Source organism: Lampris incognitus, chromosome 5, assembly GCF_029633865.1.
Source record: "Lampris incognitus isolate fLamInc1 chromosome 5, fLamInc1.hap2, whole genome shotgun sequence".
In the NCBI taxonomy this organism is placed as follows: Eukaryota; Metazoa; Chordata; class Actinopteri; order Lampriformes; family Lampridae; genus Lampris; species Lampris incognitus.
Window position 1 is genome coordinate 66057639 of NC_079215.1, and position 22530 is coordinate 66080168.

At 49.3% G+C, this 22530-nt stretch overlaps 1 protein-coding gene across 1 annotated transcript in view; it reads right to left on the reverse strand.

Moving 5' to 3' along the window:
- vegfc (vascular endothelial growth factor c) overlaps positions 1 to 22530 on the reverse strand; it is a 64813-nt gene that overhangs the window by 34313 nt on the left and 7970 nt on the right. The window contains exons 3-4 of the mRNA XM_056280623.1: positions 22244 to 22434; positions 6969 to 7108 (exon numbers count right to left, since the gene is read on the reverse strand). Coding sequence (XP_056136598.1) covers positions 6969 to 7108; positions 22244 to 22434 — 331 coding nt within the window. The remainder of the gene's footprint in view (positions 1 to 6968; positions 7109 to 22243; positions 22435 to 22530) is intronic.

A 22530-nucleotide genomic window follows, 5' to 3' on the forward strand; every position in this document is an offset into this window, starting at 1 on the left:
GGCAGGGACAACCCAATCCATCACAGGACCACCACCACCCCCCACCCCCCGCCACACACACACACACACACACAGGCAATTACTGTGTTTACATGCAGTCGATCTGATTAAGGTGGATAATTGAATTAAGGTGGTACTTTGATTAAAGTGTCCGTGCGTGTTTGCAATAATGCTGACGGGCGGAGAAGTTGTAGTACTTCACCTCCCACCCCTGTCAGAGACTCCGGGGTCCTCCATGTTAACGAGCGTGCATGTTGTTTCAGTCTCGCTGCAGAATCGTGGCTGTTTATGGCCGCTAGCCATGGATGTAGTAAACGCTCCATGGTGGACCCACTAGAACGACCAAGGCGGTCATCTTGACCGTTTTGGGTTTTCAAAGTGTCACAACTTTGTGGAAAACAAAAATACCGAGGCCGTTGTGGTGGCCGAGCGGATAACCCGCCGTTCTGGCAACCCCGCTCGTCACGTGGCTGGAGGTTCGTATCCCAGACTCGCCGCAACCGGTCCCGGCCAGAGCGTCCACGGGGTCAGGCGTCCATTAGGCCACCCTTACCCGAGGGATGGTGGGTGGTGATCGGTGTAGTGTTCGGGGACTCGTCGTTCTCCAGTGACTCCTCTGGCTCATCCGGGCGCCTGCAGCCAAGCAACCGGAAGCGTTCTCCCTACGCCTCCTTCGCGGCCGGAAGGTGATGCAATCCATGCGAGGAGGCTTTAGCGTGTAAAATAGCGAGAGCAGCCGACACGAGTTTGAAGGAAGCTGGTGTTACGACTATCTCCTTCCTGTGGAAACGTGAGCCAGGGGAGTTATTCCACAAGAGTTCCGGCCATATGCCACTGGGTTAATCAGGTGGGATAAGGGGAAAAACTAGAAATACATTTATAAATTTTTTTAAAAAAGATAACGACCTGCTGTTCCCCGAATGCTCCTATATGTGCATTAAAATTAGTTTTAAATCAATTGCACAAAAAGGTTATGATGAGATCTCCCCAAAACGACCATGAGCGGTCAGAAAGACGGCTCATAATTTGCGCGTCATGTCAGTATTTATGGCGTGTGTTGGTCACACCATTTCCTTCGCGAAGTTCGTTGCGCTGTCCTAGAAACACACTAGCGCCCTCCAGTGGAGAGAAATAGTGTAAACTTGATGTGTGATGATGTCCAACATGTCTGGTTACAGACGCCGGTACAGATGCACCATGACTACCACCGAGGCGCTGCAGGATTTACAGGCGTTGGACAGCGGCCATTTTGAATTATTTAAAAATAGTATTAAAGTTGTTAACATGTTAATGTTGGTGTCAGTTAGTTTCTTAACAGACATACCAACATATTGTACCGTGCATGGATAAGAAGACACGCTGGCCGCTGGCTGGCGGGTCTGACCCTTTAGTCTAGCGGTTAGCGATGCCCCCTGCGGTGCGGGCGACACGGGTTCGCTTCCCGGCCGCGGCAGTTCCTGTGGATGCGTCGTCCCCCGAATTCGCTACAATATGTAGCGCGTTAATATCTCAACTGGGTATTTATCTTGACAGCATATAGAGTTTAAAAACGGCGTGGTGGTTTTAGGTAGGAGCGAAATCGCGGTCGTTCCAGTGGGAGGTTGCTGGGTCTGTGTATGCACGCTCCCTATGCGGGTCTGTCGTTTCCGGGTCGGATGCCAACCGTGTTTTTGCGCACAACCAATTCCCCTAAAGAGCTCTGACGAAGGTGAATACTCGGCAGAGTAATGATTGACAAAAGCCTGTGTTAACTGCGTTGTGCTTTTGTTTCGATTTACCTTAATTCAGTTAATGTGCAGTTGCAGTAATCAGATTATTGACCCAGTCTGGTAAAAAAAGGTGATTTATTTATTTTCTAACTTGCATGCAGACGCACCGAATCACATTCCCTTCACACCTGCAGTATGGACTCAGACTCACTCACCATGTATGCCTTTGGACAATGGCAGGAAATTCACCCACGCAAAGACAACATTGAACCTAGCTATGAGCTGCGTACATGACCTGCTGCAGGTACTCAGAGCAGTATATCAACACTTCTGGGAACAAAGCATAGCTGTAGAATACCGGAAACGTGCGGTATTATGTTCATATTTTCGTTTTGGAGGTGCTGGTGCTGTCACGCTCTGTGTTATCATGAGACACTTTGTGACACAGAACTCTCCATTTTTCCACTTCCGGTGTGGGAAGATGGCGGCACGAATTCACCTTTGCGGCGGCCTCACCCAGTACCGTCCATGCAGTGTCTGCACGTCTGCATCTTAAGTTTGTGTCTTCGTTTGATGGCTGGGAGAGCTGGCGCTGGATTGGCTGGGAGAGCTGGCGCTGGACTGGCTGGGAGAGCTGCCGCTGGATTGGCTGGGAGAGCTGCCGCTGGATTGGCTGGAGGAGCTTGGTCTGCTGCACCCTGTGGGCCCAGGGACCACGGCCCCTGCCGGAGCGAGGGCGGTCTGACAATTGTGAGGGTGGGCGGACGGACGGAATTGTGGACGTAACTTGATATGTGCAAGTTGGAACTGGTCACCCGGTTGCTGGTAGGTGCGGGTGACAGTGTGTGGACAGTTGTGTTGCATGTGGTGGACATGTATCCACGGTAAATCTCGCAGGCATCGCGAAAAACGTGCCGTTGTCAATAGCGCGCGCCAACAAACAGGAAACTGGTATGACCGCTGCAGTAGAAACCGGAAGTTATGCACAGACCGAATTCTCTCTGCTCTCATCTGGCTAGTTTTTTCTCCATCTTTTTCTCCCTGTATCCGCTCACTCTCTTCTTCTGCCCCCCCGCCTCATCTTCTGTCTCACTTACAAACTGTTTCCGTTCTCTTCCATTCCTCTTGCACACGCACACACGCACACCAGGCTGCTCTCTCTAAACAGCTCACTGCGTCTTGTCTCATTTAGATTTATAGCGAATCTCTATGGCGTATATAAGTCCACATTCCATATTGAGCGGGTCATTATTCTCCAGTAACGTAGCCCTCAGCACGCGCGCACGCACACGCACGCACACGCACGGTCGAGCTTCATTTATAACCTCCGGCTCCGGCGGGGTCTCGAGCGTCATTAATCGTATCGATCAGACGCCCAATTTATAAAGAAGGAAGCGGGCAGAAAACGTGCCGAGCTCGGCAGGCGTGTGCGCACCGCCGCTGCGAGCTTTATAAATTACAACGCCGACTTGCGCGTCGCGTCTCTGTCCGTCCCCGAGACGGAGGGGCAAGCTCGCCTTGGCTCGCGGCCCGCTCCTCCTCCTCCTCCTCCTCCTCCTCCTCCTCTTAGCGGCGTCTATAGCTGCAGACCCGCCTTTCTGCACACGAGCAGTCGCATGTGGTCGACGGGTTGTTTTATTTATTCGGGGGTTTTGGTTTTTTTTCGGAGGTTGCGCGCCAAAAATATCAAGAGTCCCTCCTATGCGGGGACCCGGCTGTCAGAGGGGCTTACGGAAAGCCATTAGTCACGGTGCACTTGGCGTGTCTTTCTGTGCAAAGACACGCACGTTTATAGGTTGCGAAACATCCCTCTGCGATGGTTTGTGGAGCCGCAACGAGGCCAGGGCAACGCCACGGTTCGGTTCTCCAACACGTTTGTGGGAATCACATTTGGATTAGACGGGGCGTCCGGGTGGCGTGGCGGTCTGTTCCGTTACCTACCGACAAGGAGATCGTCTGTTCGAATCCCCGTGTTGCCTCCGGCTTGGTCGGGCGTCCCTACAGACACAACTGGCCGTATGTGCGGGTGGGAAGCCGGATGTGGGTGTGTGTGCTGGTCGCTGCACTAGCGCCTCCTCTGGTCGGTTGGGGTGTCTGTTCAGGGGGGAATAGCGTGATCCTCCCACGTGCTACGCCCCCCCTGGTGAAACTCCTCACTGTCAGGTGAAAAGAAGCGGCTGGTGACTCCACATGTAGGGGAGGAGGCATGTGGTAGTCTGCAGCCCTCCCCGGATCGGCAGAGGGGGTGGAGCAGAGACCGGGACGGCTCGGAAGAGTGGGGTAACTGGACAGGTACAATTGGGGAGAAAATCTACAAAAAAAAACAAAAATGAAATTGATGCAGATACAGGGCAAAAAAAGGAACCAAATCAAAGAAGTGTGCTTCTTTTATTTGATTGTTTTATTTTATTTTATTTTATTTGAGATGCAGAAAAGAGAGGTAAAATACAGTTGATGACCAGTTTCCATAAGTAAGTTATTAAGAAGGGTGGTGCAGTGGATGTGCTCCAGTTTCAGAGGGGCCGCCAAGTGAAAAAATGCCACACGGTGACAATCTCCGGTGGCACCAAAGCGAACAGCGGCCTTTGTGCACAGGGACAGTGAGTGTTGTAGCACATGTCTCCTTTGGCAAGCTTGACCAGTGTGCTTACACAAGGTAAAGACACTGATTTAAACATCCGAATAGGTGTCAGCGTCCCTGGCATATTCTAATGTGTAGTGGGTCTCCGGGAAGTCATAGGTGGGCAATACATGTGTAGATGGTGTAGACACCATGCACAGACCTGATGCTTCATGTGAGGCTTCGATTGAAATGTCCTGCAGATGTGCACACAACACGTTTTCATACAATCCTACAACACGCTCAAGAGTGTCTTGTTGGTTTGTTGGGCATAAAACATGTATCATTAAAGGACTAATCTTTTGTTATCATGTCACCTCTCATCTCATCTCATCATCAGCCGCTTCTCCGGGGTCGGGTCGCGGTGGCGGCAAGCTAAGTAGGGCACTCCAGACGTCCCTCTCCCCAGCAACACCCTCCAGCTCCTCCTGGGGGATCCCAAGGTGTTCTCAGGCCAGATTGGACATGTAGTCCCTCCAGAGAGTTCTGGGTCTACCCCGGGGTCTCCTCCCTGTTGGACGTACCCGGAAAACCTCCCAAGGAAGGCGCCCAGGAGGCCTCCTGATCACATGACCAACCCACCTCAACTGGCTCCTTTTGACGCAAAGGAGCAGCGGCTCTACTCCGAGCTCCCTCCAGATGTCCGAGCTCCTCACCCTGTCTCTAAGGCTGAGCCCAGACACCCTACAAAGGAAACTCTTTTCAAACTCTTGTATCCGCGATCTCACACTTTTGGTCACTACCCAAAGCTCATGACCATAGGTGAGGGTTGGAACGAAGACTGACTGGTAAATTGAGAGCTTTGCCTTCCAGCTCAGCTCCTTCTTCACCGCAGCGGTCCGGTACAACATCCACATTACTGCTGATGCTGCACCAATCCACCTGTCAATCTCCCACTCCATCCTCCCCTCACTTGTGCACAAGACCCCGAGATACATGAACTCCTTCACTTGAGGCAACAACTCATCCCAACCCGGAGTGAGCAATCCACCATTTTCTGGTAGGGAACCATGGCCTCAGACTTGGAGGTGCTGACTCTCATCCCGGCCATTTCACACTCAGCTGCAAACTGCCCCAGTGCACTCTGGAGGTCACGTTCTGATGAAGCCAAGAAAACCACGTCATCTGCAAAGAGCAGAGATGAAATTTTGAGGTTCCCGAAACGGACACACTCCTCATCTTGGGTGCGCCTTGAGATCCCGTCCATGAATATCACAAACAGAATGGGAGACAAGGGACAACCTTGGCGGAGTCCGATACCCACCAAAAACGTGTGTGACTTTGTGCCGAGAATGCGGACACAGCTCTCACTTTGTTTATACAAGGACCTGATGGCTTGTAGCAACTGCCCCCATACCCCATACTCCCACAGAACTCCCCACAGAGTACCCCGGGGTACACAGTTGTAAGCTTTCTCAAAATCCACAAAACACATGCAGACTGGCTGGTCAAACTCCTATGCCCCCCTCAGCACTTCTGCAAGGGTAAAGAGTTGGTCCGTTGTTCCACGGCCAGGACGGACCCCGCATTGTTCCTCCTGGATCCGAGGTTCGACAGTCGGTCGGCTCCTCCTTTCCAGCACCCTAGAGTAGACTTTCCCAGGGAGGCTGAGGAGTGTGATGCCCAAATAACTGGAGCACACCCTCTGGTGTGCTCAAACGTATCATTAATGTGAAAATAATTTCAATAACTTCTTTAAGCAAAAATTTGGTTTATTGTGAATTTCTCCAGATTTCATGGCCTGGCGGCCTGTCCAGGGTGTCTCCCCGCCTACCGCCCAATGACTGCTGGCATTGGCTCCAGCATCCCCGCGACCCTAATAGCAGGATAAGCGGTTTGGATAATGGATGGATGGATGCATCAAGGGGAATTTTAAAAGGACGCTCACAGGCAGTTGTGAAGACAAACCTGGATAAAAAATGGCACATTCTATTAAGAGGCGAAGTCGCAGCAAAAGTCATCCAGAGTCCGTATCATAATATGCCGCCATGCTGGTTGAAAAGCAGAGTTTGAAAAGTTTTGGAACAGCACATGTTCTAGCAAAAATATATCCGCAGCCATCACCGTGACAGTTAATTTGAGTGCAGCCCACTTAAATATGTGTAGCACCCATGTAAGCGCACACCACAAAACCAGAGATGCTGTGTGTGTGTGTATATGTAGTATCTCTATTCAAACATGGGGTAGGCTGTCCTGTACTTCATAAACAGCCAATACACACACACACACACGCACACACACACACAAGACAGAAAGATAGCGAGCGTGAAAGAAAGAGGGAGTATGTCGGCCTTTCTGGGCCAAATCAGATGAGGCGGCAGCCAGAGGAAAACTGAGTTAGAGTTTGGATCGCAGGACTTGGCGTCAGCAATGCTAAGAAACCGTCTCCAAGTTTGGCCTATGCATGTGTGTATACGTATAAGTGTGTGTGTGTTCATATTTTTTGTGGTTGCATATGTGTAGTTGAGTGTGCACATATATGCAGTATGTGTGCATACATGTAGGCAAGGAACTGAGTGTGTGTGTGGAATATTGGTGTGCATGAGTGACACAGAGGAGAAGAGACAGAGACAGATGGAGTGAGACAAAATAAACTTGAACAGTCCCGGCGGGGGAAAGGGGTTTGTGGGCGTTCTTACTCGGGCAGGGACCTCCTGATGATACTGTGGACTTGTTTGTAGGCGTCCAGTTTGGACAGACAGCTGCACTGGGTGTGGTTGGCGACGCTGATGGTCACTGGCTTGGTACCGTGGGTGAGGGACACTGTGATCTCTAACAGCTGGAAACAAGGAGAGAGACACAAGTGAGTGACGGGGGAGACGTCGAGCATCTCGAGCGAACGGCGTGCAAAATAAAACCAGATAGTTTGCAGAGTAAAACGGACAGCTGGAGGATAAAATACTCACTTAGAGAAACTGAAATCGTAGCTTGGCCTTCTAGTAATGTCAGAAAAGCCGAGAACGTGTGGTCTCTTGTCTGTGCATGTCTTGATCTCTGATCGCAACCTCTGAAATCCGTCATTGCGACTACACAAATGTGTTCCGTCAGGCGGAGCGAGCAGCTTGATGCATGATCCTCCACACACACAAACAGATATTGTATGTACTTTTAATCATCATTTGTCATCCGTTTTATTTTTCTACTTGTGGTACGTAGACCTGTTTGACAGTGTCATGAGCTAAGCAGCGGAGCACTCGCTCTGACAAATGGTTTGTACGGACCAACAACAGTGGGGGGTGCAAATCCAGCTGCAGACATAAAAACCACTGTGCTGCATTAAGGACAAATGAATTGCTCAGAAATGAGAACTGGCATGCTAAGGAAAAAATAGCTGATACACACAAACACTGGCAAAAACATGATCTGCAAATGCTCTACACAGCCCTGGATCCTAGTAAGTGGCCCGCGGGCCAGCTCCGGCCCACAAGAGCCACATGTCTGGCCCGTGCTGACCCACTGCCACTAACGTACCTGTTATAACATGTGAAATAACGTGCGTGCTGCTCTACTTTATTTTTCACCCAGGCCCACGCTGTGAACTTGACTCTACGGTCCTTGACTAGACAGAGCCACTCACCAGCTCCAGTCACCGCCACCCCCACTCACCAGTCACACATAACCAGTAACCAGGCCTCCCGGCTGAGCGCTCAGCCCGTAGACGTGACAGCAGGAGGAAAGGGAAGACGGAAAGAAAGAAAGCAAAAACTAAATAGGTGCTTTTCCTGAAGAAAATGCAGATGATTACTGATGGGCGACGCTGGTGAAATTGTGGTTGCTAGTTTGCACCACGTGGTTGGTAGGGTTTAACAACATGGTTGCTAGGGGGTTGCCGCATTGTACTCGCTCTTTGCTAGGGTGTAGTAGATGGTTGCCAAGGTGTTTCTGAGTGGCTGCTAGGGATTAATGAGGTAGCGGCAATGGTATACAAGGTGGTTGCCATGGTGTTTCTTATATAATTATAAGAGGTTGATTGCTGCATCAGAAATCACCCCAGCCAGAATACAAGAGCTTCATTCCATGAGGACAAAACTACCCTCAACCTTTACTGTAAATGGTATTGCACATATACGTCTTGTATGTGCCGTTGTTGCAGTTGTCTGCTGGCAGGTTTAACAGCTGTTCTGTTGTGTAAACATGTGATTCGTTGTGTTTAGACAGTTTTTAGTGTTCTTCTTAAGTATCATATACACCGATGAACCCAGCCACTGGGGATGCACAAGCCAGTGCATTCTTAGTGCCGGTTCCAAGCCTGGATAAATGGGGAGGGTTGCATCAGGAAGGCCATAGGAAATAAAACCTTTGCCAAATCAAATATGCGGATCATAAATCAGATTTGGATACCGGATCGGTCGAGGGCCGGGTTACCAACGGTCGCCATCAGCACTGTTGGCCAGCAGGGTGCCCGTGGAAACTATGCTGCTACTGGGTGAAGGAGAAGAAGAAGACGGGGAAGGTATGTGCAGAGGCAGCAGGAGAGGTGGGAGGCATGTCCAGAGGCAGCGGGAGAGGAGGAAGGGTAGGAATGCGGAGGTGAGAGTCAGAACTTTGAATGTTGGCACTATGACTGGTAAAGGGAGAGAGCTGGCTGATATGATGGAGAGAAAAAAGGCAGGTATACTGTGTGCAAGAGACCAGGTGGAAGGGGAGTAAGTCCAGGAGCATTGGAGGTGGGTTCAAACTCTTCTACCATGGTGTGAATGGGAGGGGAAATGGGGTAGGGGTAATCCTGAAGGAAGAGTATGTCAAGAGTGAGATGGAGGTGAAGAGAGTGTCAGACAGAGTGATGAGTATGAAGCTGGAAATGGAAGGTGTGTTGCTGAATGTTATCAGCACATATGCCCTGCAAGTTGGGTGTGAGATGGACGAGAAAGAAGAATTCTGGAGTGAGTTGGATGACGTGGTGGAGAGGGTACCCAAGGAGGAGAGAGTGGTGATTGGAGCGGACTTCAATGGACATGTTGGTGAAGGGAACAGAGGTGATGAGGAGGCGATGGGAAGGTATGGAGTCAAGGAGAGAAATGTGGAAGGACAGATGGTGGTGGATTTTGTGAAAAGGATGGAAATGGCTGTGGTGAATACATATTTCAAGAAGAGGGAGGAACACAGGGTGATGTACAAGAGTGGAGGAAAGTGCACACATGTGGACTATATCTGATGTAGGAGGCGCCATCTAAAAGGGATTGGAGACTGCAAGGCGGTAATAGGGGACAACATGGCTAAGCAGCATGGGATGGTGGTCTGTAGGATGACTTTGGAGACAAGGAAGAGGAAGAGAGTGAAGGCAGAGCCAAGGATCAAATGGTGGAAGTTGAAGAAGGAAGACTGTCGTGGGGAGTTCAGGGAGGAGGTAAGACAGGCACTGGGTGGTAGTGAAGAGTTGCCAGATGGCTGGGCAACCACTGCAGAAATAGTGAGGGAGACAGCTAGGAAGGTACTTGGTGTGTCATCAGGACAGAGGAAGGAAGACAAGGAGACTTGGTGGTGGGATGAGAAGTACAGCAAAGTATACAGAGGAAGAGGTTGGCAAAGAAGAAGTGGGATAGTCAGAGAGATGAAGAAAGTAGACAGGAGTACAAGGAGATGCAGCGTAAAGTGAAGAGAGAGGTGGCAAAGGCAAAGGAAAAGGCGTATGGTGAGTTGTATGACAGGCTAGACACTAAGGAAGGAGAAAAGGACTTGTACCGATTGGCTAGACAGAGGGTCCGAGCTGTGAAGGATGTGCAGCAGGTTAGGGTGATAAAGGATAGAGATGGAAATGTGCTGACAAGCGAGGAGAGTGTGTTGAGAAGGTGGAAGGAGTACTTTGAGGGACTGATGAATGAAGAAAATGAGAACGAGAGAAGGGTGGATGATGTGGGGATAGTGAATCAGGAAGTGTAGCGGATTAGCAAGGAGGAAGCGAGGACAACTATGAAGAGGATGAAGAGTGGAAAGGCGCTTGGTCCAGATGACATACCTGTGGAGGCATGGCATTGCACGTCGGGTCAGAGCTTTTTTGGCAAACGAGGGGGGCCCGCACAATATTAGGCAGGCGGTTTGTATTTGTCATCCCATTGTAATGCTGTGTAACGAATTCCTTTTTTATTCAGTTCTGTTTGACACAAGAAGAAGACAACCACTTTATTTTGGCATTGTATTCTCACAACGAATGTGTCTTCGGCGTGTAACCCGTCCTATTGTATAGGAGCAGTGGGCAGCTGCAGCGCCCGGGGACCAACTCCAGTTCTCCTTTCCGTTGCCTTGCTCAGGGGCACAGGCAGGGGTGTTGACCCTAACATGTTTGTATTTTTGATGATGGGAGGAAGCCGGAGCTCCCGGAGGAAACCCAAGCAGACACGGGGAGAACATGCAAACTCCACACAGGAAGAATGGCCTGGGGTTCGAACCCAGGACCTCCTTGCTGTGAGGCAACAATGCTAACCACTGGGCCACCGTGCCGCCGACTCACAGCTTTACGACAGAGTAACACTCTTGAATATATTGTTATTTTTTATTATGCCACAAATGCAACAATTTGGTCTTACAATCGCATTCATATTCAAGAAAATCTGAGGAACGAGTCAATTAAAGTTAGACTGGCTGCCAGTCATGTGGGAGTCATTATTATCTCAGCTTGGACTTTTGAAGTGCAGCTTGAAACATTTGTTCAATTTTCTTTTTCATGAGCTGAGGAATATCTCCAAAATGAGGCAGTTTATTTCATGATCATTATCATGATGATCCGCGTTATTTCTGTTTTTAGTTCCTCGTGTATGGACTCATTTAGGATCAGTGCTCGCTTTCACATCCTTCTCTGCTCGATTAAAGCACCGATACGGAGCAGGGCGGCTTTCACACGCCCGAGCGAGAGGAAGAGTTTTCTGAGAGCCTCTTCACCCTGTGATGGAGTGGATCCGTATGAATAGGACCTTATTAGTCCTCTGTTCAAAAACACACACACACACACACACACACACACTACCCCTCTTCCCCCCTCTTGTTTCACAGGACTCTCGCCTTCTCTCTCTCTCTCTCTGTTGCTCTTCATTTTTCTCACTTTCTTCTTCACTCCTAATCAAGATCATTGAAACTGACCTAGTCTCGTTGACCTGGCACAGTAGTTGAAAATCCCCCGTTCAAAAGCACACACACACATATTTGCTGGTTGTCCATCGTATCCGATGATGACCATCTTCTCCTCTCTGTGAGTCCTTTGGTGGCTGAATAGTCCAATGATGGATGCACATTTGCGGTTGCAGACCGGGCATGTAAAAGCGGCGGTGGTGGGTGGGGTGGGGTGGGGGGGGTTGCAGGCGCGGCCTTGCAAGTATTCCTCTTTGCACGCTTTGCTACACGGTGTTGTGTGCACTGGTTTTCCATATACTTCACTCCCTGTGAGACGTGAGAGCGCCAGGTGGTGCAGCAGGAGGCAAGTTCCTCCAAAGAAGAGGGGTTGATCTGGCATCTCTTCAGTGTGGTCTTCATTTGGTCTTTGAACCGCTTCTTCTGCCCACCAGCAGTGCGTTGACCAAGGTGTAGTTGGCTGTAGAGGTCTATACGGGGGAGTCGTTGGCTGGGCATGTGAATAACATGCCCAAGCCCCCTGAGTTGATGGTGGTTTAGGGTCGACGCCACGCTGCAGCTGCCTGCCCGCTCCAACACCCCTGTGTGTGGCACTGTCCTCCCAAGTAATGCTGAGGATCCTCTGCAGACATCTCACATGGAAGGCCTCCAGGCCTCTGAGATGGTGGCTGTAGATGGACCATGCATCACATCCATAGAGTAGTGTGGAGATGCACACTGCTGTGTAAACAAGCACTTTGGTGTGGAGACTGAGGTTGCTGTTCTGGAAAACCCTTCCTCCTTAGACGACCAAGAGATGTTGAGGCTTGTTTGAGGCGGTGCTGGATCTCATCATCTATTGTGCAGGTGTCAGATAGTATGCTTCCCAGATATTTCAAGGCAGGAACAGTGGCCAGCTGTTGCCCTTCTGCTGTGAAGGTTGTTGGGTGGCTTAAAACTGACCTAGTCTTGTTGATCTGGCACGGTAGTTGAAAACTGAAAGATCCCCATTCAAAAAAAAAAACACACCAAGCAACTGTCCTTGAATCAAGACGCTGAACCCCAGAGGTACTGATCTGACCTCTGACCTCGCAGTGGAGAGGCGCAAAAAAAACCCAACATACATTTCACCCGGTGGAAATTACATGATTGTTGATTTTTACGACGTGCCAGAGCATAATCTGCAAAATGCGCTAAGAAAAACTCACTTTCCACCAACATATACTGTACTGATAGCCAATCCTCAAGCTCATTTTGAGAAAATTGATTCGAAGTTGGAGAAAATCACATTTCTAAGCCCCAACTTGAATTACCCACCACGTTAACCTTTCAGCAGCAGCCAGTTCTTTTAAGTGAATGCCAGAAACTGCACTTAGGAAAAACTGCCAGTGAGAAAAAAATGTCTTGTGAGACGTAAGAAAGATCACGGCCGGGCACCCAAAGCCTTGTTGTTGCTGGCAGGTTAAAGCCTCTGAGATTGGTATTGTTGATTTTTTTGTTTCTTTTTAGACTTGAAAGGTGACATACGGCCTCCTGAAGGGCTGAGTAGGCTTCATTGCTTCATGGTCCAAGAGCCATTCCCAACACGGTACCATTCTTAACACACAAGGCCATCAATCAGGTCGTGAAACCTTTTTTTATATATATATATATATTTCTTACAATATGGCTTTCTCAATACTTCCTCACTCCCGGTTTTCCATTCCAGCAGCAATTTTGTTTCACAAGCTCCCACGCAGCACAAATCCCACAAACAAAGACATTTTCAAAAGGCCAGAAACCTGGTCAAACACCATGACCAGCTGAAATCTGATTAATGCAAACTCTAATACCTCAAATTAGCATCCAGCTCAGCCTCTTCAAAGAAAATTATGAGGTGAGCCGGGGTATTTTCTTGTAACCTGGCGCCCTTTGGACTTCCTCTGCAGAGACTCGTTTGCTTTCGGCCAGCTAATTTGTTAGCGTAGCAGTCTAAGAGAGAACTTAGACTGCTATGCTAAAAAAAATTAGCATAGCAGTCTATGAAGAACTTGGGCTGACAAACACCCCAGTGAGCGTGAGACCTGATTTCAATGTGGCGGCTACGCATTAGCTCTCTACTAGCTCAAAATATGGACTGTAAACTTTGGTAAGTTTTAGATTTTTTTTTAGTTTTAACTTAATCTGTCCTGTTGTATTCTTTAGCTAGATTGAAGTTGAACTGATGCCTCAGCATTTCATGGCCAACAATGCCTGCCAAGCTGTATTTTTATGCATTTGACAAATAAAACAACTTGAACTTGAAAATATTTAGATCACTTTTAGACCAAACTGTTTAATGAGCGTTTATATAATTGTGTATCCCTAAAACAACTTCAGCTGTCTAAGATACACAATGCCAGTCCATATCATGTGCTAGTGGTGGCTTTTTATGTTGAGATGCAGATACCATCTAAACTTTAACTTTCCAAAAACAATTAGCTATGTTTTCCTGCATACGGTAATAAGGGTAACACTTTGCAATAAGGGGGCATCAATTAACATGAGCTAATGCATAACAATGCATTAACATTTAGTTAACTAACCCTATTGACATTAGTTAATTCAATAATATGCATTCTCTAATAAGCATTAAGTAACTGTTAACAAACTTCTCTTGTTAACGTTTATTAAGGTTTTACAGGTTAATTAAGGTACCGACTATTATTAGTAAATGTTGAACACAATTGGTAAATGATTACTGGACACATTGGTTAACTGTTAATCAACTGTTGGTCAATGCTTATTACTAGTTAATCAATGTACCCTTATTGTAAAGTGTAACTGTAGTAAGTTTAGATGGTTTAAGATTAGACACAGTCACGGCTAAAACTTGAAAAGTGGACAAAAAGTAACAGTTTAGTGGATGTCTAATGACGATGCTATTAATGTTATGTGTATTCAATATGTACTTATTTACTGTATGTATTCATGTTGGCCAGCAAGGTGCTGGTGGAAACTATGCTACTATTGGGCGAAGGAGAAGGCGAGGGGGGAGCCATGTCCAGAGGCAGCGGGAGAGGAAGAAGGGAAGGAGTTTGGAGGTGAAAGTCGGAACTTTGAATGTTGGCACTATGACTGGTAAAGGGAGAGAGCTGGCTGATATGATGGAGAGAAGGAAGGTAGTGTGGGCTGTGTGTACAGTGTGTACTCTTGTACACACTTACTGTGTGTAGAAGAGACCAGGTGGAAGGGGAGTAAGTCCAGGAGCATTGGGGGGGGGGTTCAAACTGTTCTACCATGGTGCGGATGGGAGGAGAAATGGGGTAGGGGTAATTCTGAAGGAAGAGTATGTCAAGAGTGTGTTGGAGTTGAGGACAGTGTTGGACAGTGTGATGAGTATGAAGCTGGAAATCAAAGGTGTGGTGATGAATGTTATCAGTGCATATGCCCCACAAGTTGGGTGTAGTACTTTGAGGGGCTGATGAATGAAGAAAAGAGTGAAGATTGGATGATGTGGGGATAGTGAATCAGGAAGTGTGGTGGATTAGCAAGGAGGAAGTGAGGGCAGCTATGAAGAGGATGAAGAGTGGAAAGGTAGTTGGTCCTGATGACATACCTGTGGAGGCATGGAGATGTTTAGGAGAGATGGCAGTGGGGTTTTTAACTAGATTGTTTAACACAATGTTGGAAAGTGAGAGGATGCCTGAGGAGTGGAGAAGAAGAGAGTGCAGGCAGGGTGGAGTGGGTGGAGAAGAGTGTCAGGAGTGATGTGTGACAGAAGGGTCCCAGCAAGAGTTAAAGGGAAGGTTTACAAGATGGTAGTGAGACCAGCTATGTTGTATGGTCTGGAGACAGTGGCACTGATGAAAAGCCAGGAGGTGGAGCTGGAGGTGGAGGTGGAGCTGTGTAGTGTGATTGTGACTGTGACTCATAAAAAACCATGGCATGATATCTATTGTCTTTCCACTGGAAAAAAGCAAACTCCTGTGGTATTTTATAAACTCATATCTATCGATCTAGTGATCTATCTATATATCTATATCTATATATATATATACATAGTGAGAGAGAGAGCAGGGGGGGGCAGGCCAACTCAAAGACAATCACACAATGAAACATAAAATGTGGCAGATACCAAGGTAATACACTGTCTCCGCTGCTGTTCTGCATAGGCTTGAGCCCCCCCCCCCCCCATCAGGTCATCACAAAGAGTGGATATGGATACCCGTTCGGGAGTGGAGTTACCATTAGCCACCTCCTACACATTACAAGTTACTTGAATATTCAGAATACACAGGTACTTGTAATTGGTTTTATTCACCCCGCCACCATTTTTGTTCAGCCGACATCATGAGGGGGGTTAGATGCAGAAGTGCCTTATACTCAAATGTTAAAACTTCGCTACAAAATAAAATTTCAAGAGTAGGATTAATCACAGTCACAGGTGGGAAATCACCTCAGTAGCCACAATAAAACATTTCCCATGGATGAGCTGTGTTTTCTTGCTGTTACTGTATTGCTTTAGAAACAAACGAGACCAGCTATGTTGTATGGTCTGGAGACAGTGGTACTGATGAAAAGACAGGAGGTGGAGGTGGCAGAGATGAAGATGATAAGATTTTCATTGGGAGTGATGAAGAAGGACAGGATTAGGAAGGAGTATATTAGAGGGACAGCTCAGGTTGGACGGTTTGGAGACAAAGCAAGAGAGACAAGATGGAGATGGTTTGGACATGTGTGGAGGAGAGATGCTGGGTATACTGGGAGAAGGATGCTGAATATGGAGCTGCCAGGGAAGAGGAGAAGAGGAGGTTTATGGAGGTGGTGAGGGAGGACATGCAGGTGGGTGGCATGACAGAGGAAGATGCAGAGGACAGGAAGAGATGGAAACGGATGATCCGCTGTGGCGCCCCCAACAGGATAAGCAGAAAGTAGTCATAGTAGTAGTAGTAGTAGTAGTAGTAGTAGATTCATGTCTGTGAATGTTCTCATTCATCCAGGTCATGGTTATCCAAAGGAACTGAATCGAGTGCAACTGGACTTGGTATACTATATCCGTATATATTGTCACGGATATAGTATACCAAGTCCAGTTGCACTGGATTCAGTTCCTTTGGACAGCAGTAGATTCGTGTTGGGGAGTTGGGTATGTTAACATGGAGTTACCATGCTGTACCGTAAACCACCACTACCAACTTGGTTGTGTGGCAATAAAAGTTTTTTTTTTAATCTTGAATCTTGAACGTCTCAAGATTCAAAGGTTTATTTGTCACATACTTGATGTACAACACAAGCACGGTGAGCAGTGAAATGATTTTTGGCGAACTCCAAAAACTGCACCAAAAGACGTGGAACATCAGTTAAGTAGGAATGAAATAAAATCCATCCATCCATCCATCCATCCATCCATCCATCCATCCATCCATCCCTTATCCAAAGCGCTTACTTATCCTGCTGTCAGGGTCGTGGGGATGCTGCAGCCTATCCCAGCAGTCATCGGGCGGCAGGTGGGGAGACACCCTGGACAGGGAGCCAGGCCATCACAGGGCCAACACACACACACACATTCATACCTAGGGACAATGTAGTACGGCCGGTTCACCTGACCTCCAGGTCTTTGGACTGTGGGGGGACACCGGAGCCCCCGGAGGAAACCCACACAGACCATGCAAACTCCACACAGAGGACGATCCAGGACGACCCCCAAGGTTGGACTACCCCAGGGCTCGAACCCAGGACCTTCTTGCTGTGAGGCGACCGCGCTAACCACTGCACCACCGTGCCGCCCCGAGTGAAATAAAACAAAATGTCAAAAGTGAAAGAAACTGTACAAACAGTCTGCATGAGGAACGTGTCGGGGGCAGCGAGACAGGAGTGGCCGTCCTTAGGATGTATATACAGTATACACAGTGTGAGTTACCACTGTTATTATTCGGTGTGTCCTCCTGACTTCTTCTTCGACCCACGCACCCCGTCGTCTCCTCCTCTCACCCCTTCCTTTCCTTCCATTCCTCCAGTTTACTCCTAGCTGACCTCCTTCCCACCTCCTTCCTCTGAATTCCTTTCCTCTCGTCAGTCTCTTTGCTTCCACTCTTGGTTTCTTCTCCTCCGTTTCCCTGGTCTCATCCTACTCTTCTGGTTTAAAGGCTCCATACATTCCCACCCCGACCCCCACCCCACCTATCCCTCACCTCTCCCTTTGTCTTCCTCTGTTCCACAATCAATCTGCTGCTTACGCATGTTTGACGCAGTTACACACACACACACACACACACAAACACACACAAACACACACACTCCACTTGATCAGCTCTGCCCAAGCGGACTTTCACATCCAGCGGAAATCACCTCGAACAATGAGCTATCAGCCAACGTAAAACTCCCGCTAACACTTAAACGAGTTACCAGCAATCGGTGATGAATTAAACAGCCCAGCAGGAACAATGAGCTGTCACGCTCCTATAGCCACGCCAGCCAGTGCCGTAACATTTGACATGAAGGAATTCGCCAAAAAACCCCAAAAAGATAACCATCAATTATCTGTCTCAAACTGGTTACCTAAAGAACCCCCCCCCCCTAATCCCAAGTGTCCTCACTCAGAAACTATTGATGGATTAAATTGCTTCTGAGATCTGGGTGGCAGTTCCTTCTCCCTCTAGGGTGGGCAGTCTCACCCAGAAAGGGCCGGTGTGGGGGCAGTCTCACCCAGAAAGGGCTGGTGTGGGGGCAGTCTCACCCAGAAAGGGCCGGTGCGGGGGCAGTCTCACCCAGAAAGGGCTGGTGTGGGGGCAGTCTCACCCAGAAAGGGCCGGTGTGGGGGCAGTCTCACCCAGAAAGGGCTGGTGTGGGGGCAGTCTCACCCAGAAAGGGCTGGTGTGGGGGCAGTCTCACCCAGAAAGGGCCGGTGTGGGGGCAGTCTCACCCAGAAAGGGCTGGTGTGGGGGCAGTCTCACCCAGAAAGGGACGGTGTGGGGGCAGTCTCACCCAGAAAGGGCCGGTGCGGGGGCAGTCTCACCCAGAAAGGGCCGGTGTGGGGGCAGTCTCACCCAGAAAGGGCCGGTGTGGGAGCAGTCTCACCCAGAAAGGGCCGGTGTGGGGGCAGTCTTACCCAGAAAGGGCCGGTGTGGGGGCAGTCTCACCCAGAAAGGGCCGGTGTGGGGGCAGTCTCACCAAGAAAGGGCCAATATGGGGGCAGTCTTACCCAGAAAGGGCCGGTGTGGGGGCAGTCTCACCCAGAAAGGGCCGGTGTGGGGGCAGTCTCACCCAGAAAGGGCCAATGTGGGGGCAGTCTCACCCAGAAAGGGCCGGTGCGGGGGCAGTCTCACCCAGAAAGGGCCAATGTGGGGGCAGTCTCACCCAGAAAGGGCCGGTGCGGGGGCAGTCTCACCAAGAAAGGGCCAATGTGGGGGCAGTCTTACCCAGAAAGGACCGGTGTGGGGGCAGTCTCACCCAGAAGGGGCCGGTGTGGGGGCAGTCTCACCCAGAAAGGGCCGGTGTGGGGGCAGTCTCACCCAGAAAGGGCCGGTGTGGGGGCAGTCTCACCCAGAAAGGGCCGGTGTGGGAGCAGTCTCACCCAGAAAGGACCGGTGTGGGGGCAGTCTCACCCAGAAGGGGCCGGTGTGGGGGCAGTCTCACCCAGAAAGGGCCGGTGTGGCGGCAGTCTCACCCAGAAAGGGCCGGTGTGGCGGCAGTCTCACCCAGAAAGGGCCGGTGTGGGAGCAGTCTCACCCAGAAAGGGCCGGTGTGGGGGCAGTCTCACCCAGAAAGGGCCGGTGTGGGGGCAGTCTCACCCAGAAAGGGCCGGTGCGGGGGCAGTCTTACCCAGAAAGGGCCGGTGTGGGGGCAGTCTCACCCAGAAAGGGCCGGTGCGGGGGCAGTCTCACCCAGAAAGGGCCGGTGCGGGGGCAGTCTCACCCAGAAAGGGCCGGTGCGGGGGCAGTCTCACCCAGAAAGGGCCGGCGTGGAGGCAGTCTTACCCTTTCTGGGTAAGACTGCCCCCACGCTTGTGTTTCCTAATCAAGCTCCTCAGCAAAGACTCTACCGGTTGATTAGTGGGATCAGGTGTGTAACTGCTTGGTTGGAACAAAAACCTGCACCCACACCGGCCCTTTCTGGGCGAGACTGCCCACCCCGGCACCCAGTCTCGAAGACAAATCAGTCTCAGAGTCAGCAGTTTATTGGCCGGGGCGTCCGGGTTAGCATAGCGGTCTACTCCACTGCCTGCCAGCACGGGTGTTGTGTTACGGTAGTTTAGTGAATGACATGTTTCTAAGTCCTTTCGATTGTTCTCTGCGACAGGTAGCGGCTCCTTTAAGAAACACAGGAAGTTAGCCTTCCACGTGACCTTAGGCAGGAAGTGAAGACGCGTTGCAGAAAGAGCGGCTGTTTTTCCAGGATAGCCTTTTCCATCTGCACACGTCTTATGCCATTCGTAGCATCGTTGGTATGTAACGTTATATTGTGTTTTGTGTAGTTTGGTGTAAAAAGGCTACCGAGCGGACAATGTGTGGGGTGCTGCAGGGTGCATTATCCTGCTGAAAGAGGCCACTGCCATCAGGGAACACCATTGCCATGAAGGGGTGTACCCCGCAACGATGTTTAGGCAGGTAGCATGTGTCAAAGTAACAGCCACATGAATGCCAGGACCCAAGGTTCCCAGCAGGACATGTCCCAGAGCATCACACTCCCTCCACCAGCTTGGCTTCCCATAGCGCTTACTGGTGCCATCACTTCCTCGGGCAAACGGCGCACACGTTCACGGCCATCTACGTGGTCTAAACGAAAACAGGACTTATCACACCAGGCGACCTTCTTCCACTGCTCCGAGGTCCTGTCCCGACGCTCGCGTGCCCATTGTAGCTACTTCTGATGGTGGATATGGGTACTCGGACTGGTCTATGGCCATGCAGCCTCATACGCAGCAGGGTGTGATGCACTGTGTGTTGTGTCACATTCCTCCTGTAACCACCATTAAACTTTTCTGTGACTTGTGCCACAGTAGACCTTCTGTTGGTTTGGACCAGACAGGATAGCCTTCGTTGCCCTTGTGCATCGATGAGCCTTGGGCGCCCAACACCCCGTCGCCAGTTTGTGGTTTGTCCGTCTTCAGACCACTGTCAGTAGGTACTCACCTCTGCTGACCGGGAACACCCCACAAGCCTTGCCGTTTCAGAGATGCTCTGGCCCAGTCGTCTGGCCGTAACAATTTGGCCCTTGTCAAAGTTGCTCAGGTCTTTACTCCTGTCCATGTCTCCTGCGTCCAACATGTTGACTATGAGAACTGGTTGTTCACTTACCATCTAATCTACCCAGACCTTGACATGTGCTCTTGTTTGGAGATGGTCCACGTTATTCGGTTGACCTGTGAGTGGTCTTAATGTTTTGGCTCATCAGTGCATATTGTATGCACTTGACAGAATGGTGGAAGTCAACATATTTTGGGGACTGTGAATAAAGTCTTTACCTGTATGCACATTTTGTCTGTGAAACTGTGTTTTTCAGTACGGATATGGATACATAGGAGGGAGAAGGACTCGAAATATGATATTTAATGCACTATATTTACAGCAGCAGAGTGTTTCCAAGATGAATACAGATAAAATATATATTTCGACTCTCATGTTCAAAATACATTTTGGGCGATATTTCCACATCTGCTCTTTCTTGGTTGAGTTTCAGCATTGGTTAAAAGAAATAATAATTAGAATAACGTAATGAGCCATTTTACATGGCACCATTAAGAGGCTTCTAATAACTGAACACCTTTCTCTGGAGCAGGGGTATTCGTCTGTTGATAGGCTCGAGGTTTGCTTGCTCATGAGGACATTGTATTGCGACTGGTTGGTGCCAGGAATCTAACCAGCAGCTCTTTCACCCCTACGTCTTCTTCTTCTTTCAGCAGACTTTATAGTTTCCATCAGGACCCTGTGACAGCACAGCACCAATGGTGGCTGTTGTTAACCCGGGCCTCGACCGATCCAGTGTGGTCTTGTCATACCGATTTGGCAAAATTTTATGGCGGATGCCCTTCCTGACCCAAACACCAACCCTACGGACTGGGGCACAGGTAAAGCGCTGGATGCCATCTCAGTATTCATGGACTTGCACCTATGTCTGTTGCCAACTTTCACCCCTGCATAGCACACTACCTTCGCAGCCTTTGCAAACGAGTGCACTGCGCTGGTATGTTCTTTCTTTTCTTACCATTATTTACATAGGGTAGGTTAATTGAGCATGTAAGCTATACCATTTTTAACTTATGTCCAGCAAAAAGTTCTCGTCCTCAAGTGTATTCCATTACATACTTCATGTTCATGCATATGGTACAAGAAATAACACTTAGCGGTTTGGAGCCAACCCAAACATTACCACACATTCAGTTCGTCGACCGCACCAACAGTGTTTCCCCCTAAACTGTTCCGGACCATTCTGCACATCTCGGTAATAGAATAGAAAAACACATAGGTCTTTTCTCTGTTCCCATCATGGGACCGATTATATCGAGAAAGGAAACACGTGTTTCAGGCATGCCTACAGGGGGATTATTTTGCTTCTATTATAAATAGAAGGCTAGGGGGTCTTCTATCTGGTTTTTATCTTCTAATAATACCACATCAACGCAGTGTTCTTCCATTCTGCACCTATCTTGTGTTAACACTGTGTTTTAGAAGCGCCAGCAGTTTATCATATTCCTTCCTCTGGTGAAGCAAGTTCATAATATAAGTTGTTCGCACAACCGTCACAGTGTAATAAAGCATTTAAGTATGAGAGGAAAGCAGGCCAGTAAAAGAGACCATAAGCTCGTTGATGGTCAGGCACCAGGAGGGAAAGCATCAAAATGGACCCCTAGAAGAAGAAACACGCTCTAAAACAAGACCACACACACACACACACACACACACTGCTGACTTACTGTTTTGCTGAGGTAACCGGTGGAGATATTCCTGCATTGCTTGTCCTCAGAGTGGCAGCATCCTCCACATCTGTGCACTAGCACACAGGGCGGTTTGTAGAACACGTTGGTCGGAACTCCGAACTCTTGGACCACGTCCACACACACTTCCCGCGGTGTACACTGGGTCTTCCTCCACTCCAGCTCTACACCTGACCACACACAACCCATCAAACAGATAGACAGGGGAACAACAAGGAGGTGAGACAGGCAGGCGGGGAGACAGGCCTTCTTCCCCCTCATACTTC